This window comes from Pygoscelis adeliae, unplaced genomic scaffold (assembly GCF_000699105.1).
Source record: "Pygoscelis adeliae isolate BGI_AS28 unplaced genomic scaffold, ASM69910v1 Scaffold121, whole genome shotgun sequence".
Lineage (NCBI taxonomy): Eukaryota > Metazoa > Chordata > Aves > Sphenisciformes > Spheniscidae > Pygoscelis > Pygoscelis adeliae.
Window position 1 is genome coordinate 670,271 of NW_008824359.1, and position 4,391 is coordinate 674,661.

Here is a 4,391-nt window from a genome sequence, read left to right on the forward strand (position 1 = left end):
CTCTCTGGAAAGTCAGGCATTTCGGTGTGGACTTAAAGATGTACCCTTACAGAATGACTCACTTAATTGGTCTGAAAAAGTGCGTAGACATTTTGAAGACTTTATTTCTGCTTCTAGAGGACCGCTGACTTGCATCATTTATGCTCTTATTCTTGTAAGCCCCAACTGTTTATGCAATATAGTTGACTTACAGACTCCATTTATTAGCGCAGAGGAATTCCTCAGAGAACGTGGTCTCACCCAGTCTGAATATATTGGCCTGAGAAACCTTGCATCTTTGGGTTCTCTGTACAGTTTTTGCTACTCATCTTTTAATATAAAAATTGGAAGTGAGGAGGAGGTTTATATAACTCACATACATAGTCCTTCAAAATTCTATTGTCAGCTTAATCGAAACACTGAAACTATACAGGCATTGATGAAGAAGGTTAGTGTCATAAGTAAAATGCCAAATAGTACGAAATATGATACTGGCAATACGCGATTATGTATAGCCAGATATTTTGAAGATGGTCTCTTTTATAGAGCTTTGGCTTTTCCTGTGGAATCGACATCCTATCTATGTGCTGACTTTGTGGATTTTGGAAATAAGAATATGGTAGAGAGAGACCAGTTGATGCCAATTCCAGACTCTTCTACTGACCTAATATTCACACCCATGCAAGCTATTAAATGCTGTCTGTCAGATCTTAGGGAGACAAAAATTCCAGCAAGTGTTACTACATGGTTTGAGGAAACATTCCTTGGTAAACTGCTGAAGGCTGTAATTGTATCCAGAGAATCAGATGGACAGATTGTTGTGGAGTTGTATGATGGACAGCTCAAAGTCAGTCAGAAAATTAAAGAAAAAATATTGGAGGAATTGGCACTGAAAAATTATACGGAAGAATTTGTTGGAAGTAATGGAAGAGTGATAAGTCACATGGAAGATGACAAAGAAATTAATAAAGTAACTGTTAAAAATCCTGGAAGAGTTAAATTGAAAACTAAAGTGAAATGCCAAGTACGTGATAAGTATTATCAGACAGATATTGGACAGAATTTTGGAGATGAAGAGGAAACTGCATGTAGCACACAAAAGTTGTGTAGTGGGTCCTCAAAACCGCTAACTTTACAGGACAGTCAAGAACCAGGTTTTAGAAATACTGTCAGTGTTTTGGAGCACAGAGAGGAACCTCTGGTTGGAGAGCCTGCTTCTCTCTCACTCTGTCATCCTGCTTTAAATTCAAAGGAAATAACTGTAAAAGCTCTCTCTGAATCTCATAATGAAAGGCTAAATTATACAGGTCAGCAGCAAAGGAATAACGAAGATAGACCTAAATTAATCAGTCTTCCTCAACATGATATTCAGGTGAATTCTGAAGTAGTGGGGTATATTTCTCATATGAATAGTCCATCAAGTTTCTATGTTCAGCTTGCAGAGGATGAAAACTTAATAATACAACTAGCAGAAGAATTAAATGAAAGCATGGTGAATATAGGTCATGAAAATTGCGTAGGTGAGCTCATGGTAGGGGATTTCATTGTAGCAGAGCGCGACACTGATTGTTTTTACTATAGAGCAGTTATTAAAACTCTGCAATCAGGAAACTCCTTTGAGGCAGAGTTCATTTATTATGATAATACAGCAGTTGTAAGCCCTTCAAAAATCTGCAGGATTCAGAAAAAGTTCTTAACTTTGCCGGGGCTTAGTGTTCATTGTTTCCTTAGGAGAGTAGGAAGTGTTCCTGATGAAAGCTGGACTAATAAAAGTACTTCCTATTTTATAAGCGAAATAAATAACAAGCCGGTCGCTTGCAAGTTCTTACAGCAACATGGAGAGCGATGGGAAATAGATGTAACTTGTGATGGAAAGTCTATGTCTAACGACCTTCTGCAGAAAAAAGGCAGGACAAGGTGGCAAAACACACCAATGCATAATCAGGAAAATAGGCCAAAACAAATTCTGGTTACAAATGGTAATCCTCAAGATAGAAAGTGTAGGAATGGCTTAGGTGGTCGAAGTAAAACTAAGGCTGTTAGGATGAAAAATAGTTCCAAAACACCCTTAAATGTCCTTCCTCAAGATCTAAATTCTGGACAGGTAGAAGGAGCTGAAGTAATCAATATTTCAGAGAGTGGAGAATTTCATGTACAGTTACTTAAAAATTTGCGAATATTACATGAGTTAAATGTAATGCTTGTCAAAGAAGCACAAAGAAGTGATTTGTTTAGAGTGGATGACATTGAAGAAGGATTGGAATGTATGACAAAATCTGGAAGGAACTTGAAGTGGTATCGAACAAAAGTGATAAAGAAATTTGTCAGGGAAAAGTTAATGCTAGTTTTTTTCATGGATTATGGCAAGTATGAGATGGTGTCCTTAAATAATGCAAAGATGCTCAGTGATGAGATTAAAAGTATTCCTAAACAAGCTGTATTTTGTAAATGGGTTTGGTTCAAAAAACTGAAGAAAATTCAGTTTGTCCATGTAGTAAATGCACTCCTGGATCGTGAAATAAGGATCTTGTTTTTGAGATACTTGGAACCCTCTCATATCTGGGAAGTAGATATTTTAATAGGCGAAATTCTGCTTCAAGAGTATTTGAACCAGCTCTTAAGTCGTCGTCGGACTATTGTTGGACCAGAAAAGTCCTGTAATACAGACTGTAAGGAGTTTGATACATCATTCAAGATAAATTCAATCACATGGACGCTGCTGCAGAGTGGCAGAAGGTATCCTGGGTTTGCAACTGCAGTTACTGATCCTTCAAACTTCTGCATCCAGTTTGAAGTCTTATTTGATTGCATGAAAAACTTGTCTTTGCTGCTCTCTGACCTTCCTGACAACTTGCCAGCTTTGCCAAAAGAACTTGTGGCTCCTGGTGCTAGCTGCTTGATCAAGCTTGGACTGGAAGCACAGTGGAACAGGGCAGAAGTTAGTGAAGTAACAAGTCAGTCTGTTGTTCTTAGGTTTATTGATTATGGCTTTCTGAAGAGCATCCCTTACTCTGATATCCATAAACTTAAAGTTATTCCAGAAAGTCTGTCTTATTTACCACGCTTGGCACACTCTTGCTCTTTACATGATACAGTTCCTGCCAAGGGGGAATACTGGAGTGATGAAGCCAAACTACTGTTTCAGAAGCTTCTTAGTAAGCCGGGTCTGATGCTTAATTTTAAACACTATGGCTCTGAAATGAAATTAGAGGTGGATGTTCTGTACGAGGAGAACAATCTAGCTCATGCCTTAATTGCTGCTGGCTATGCAGTCCACTCTAGAAGTAGGTGCTGCCTCATTCCAGTTGGCAGAATTAAATCAGAAAAAACAGATTTGCAGCCTAAGTGTCCAAATTCTAGTTACTGTGCTTCCCTTTGTGAACCAGATCATAATTATGATGAGAAATCTTATTTTGCTGACAGAAATAAAGAAGTGAAACAAAAAAAGTATCCGAAGCGTAGGACTATCTGTGATAAAGTTTCAAATAAGTAAGTCTGGTAAAGTGGGTGCTGGAATATCATTAACAAAGGATCTGAGTTCATTAACACTGAAAGAAAAGAAAAGCTGCAAAAGGTGGACCATACTGCAAAGAAGTTGGGTTTTTTTTCAGCATTGTCATGATAAGAAAAGTAAAATTGACTTAATACAGAGTAAATCTGCTACCAGTAGCACTGGTTGAGACTTGCGATTCTGATGTTCCACAGTCTAGAAAGACACTGTGAAGATACTATCAAAAGAATTACTTGAATAACAAGTAGACTGCAGTTAGGAAAGTAGTAATTCAGTGCATTAAAAAAAAAAAAAAAGATACAGTTACTGCACTTGGTATATTTTTTTCCCCCCAAGATCTCATTATATTTATTTAGACAATCATGTTTTTGGCAAACCTTTCTCTTAGAATGCTTTTACAATTCATGTGCATGTATATATAAAACTTTGCAATAACATCTGGTTTACAGTGTTGTCTCCTTGTTTTGGATGCTCAGAAAACAAAGATGCCAAGCATATTCTTGTCTTTGTTTCTAATTCCAAAGTTCCCGTGTGAGTATCTTTTGTTAGGAGAAAGTTTACTAACAATAAGCCAGAATCTTGGATCCCCATTTGTGGGAGAAACACCCATTAAGTTGTTTTCAGTTAGCTCTTGGTGTAAAGATGCCATTGACCTGTCTCAAGGTTCTCTTGGTGTCTGAGTGGCATCACAATTGGGGTCGTTCTCTCTGCTGAGTGTGCTTGTTCCCTGATCTCTCTCCTCCATCCTCCCCACCCATCTGTCAAAACGAAGAGAGGAATTTTTCTGTGCGCTTAGGCTGTTTGTATCTTGAAGGGAAACATTCAGAGCCTTTTCCTTTCCTTCTTTGTAGGAGGAGGAAATTTCAGGAGAACTGAAAAGTGGTGATATTCTGTATATGTC

General features: G+C 37.9%; 1 protein-coding gene across 1 annotated transcript in view; it reads left to right on the forward strand.

Moving 5' to 3' along the window:
* Window positions 1-3,472, forward strand: part of LOC103913248 (tudor domain-containing protein 15-like) — an 8,835-nt gene extending 5,363 nt beyond the window's left edge. Inside the window, exon 4 of the mRNA XM_009319727.1 lies at window positions 13-3,472. Within this exon, the coding sequence (XP_009318002.1) occupies window positions 13-3,472 (3,460 nt within the window). The remainder of the gene's footprint in view (window positions 1-12) is intronic.
* The last annotated feature ends 919 nt before the right edge of the window (window positions 3,473-4,391 follow it).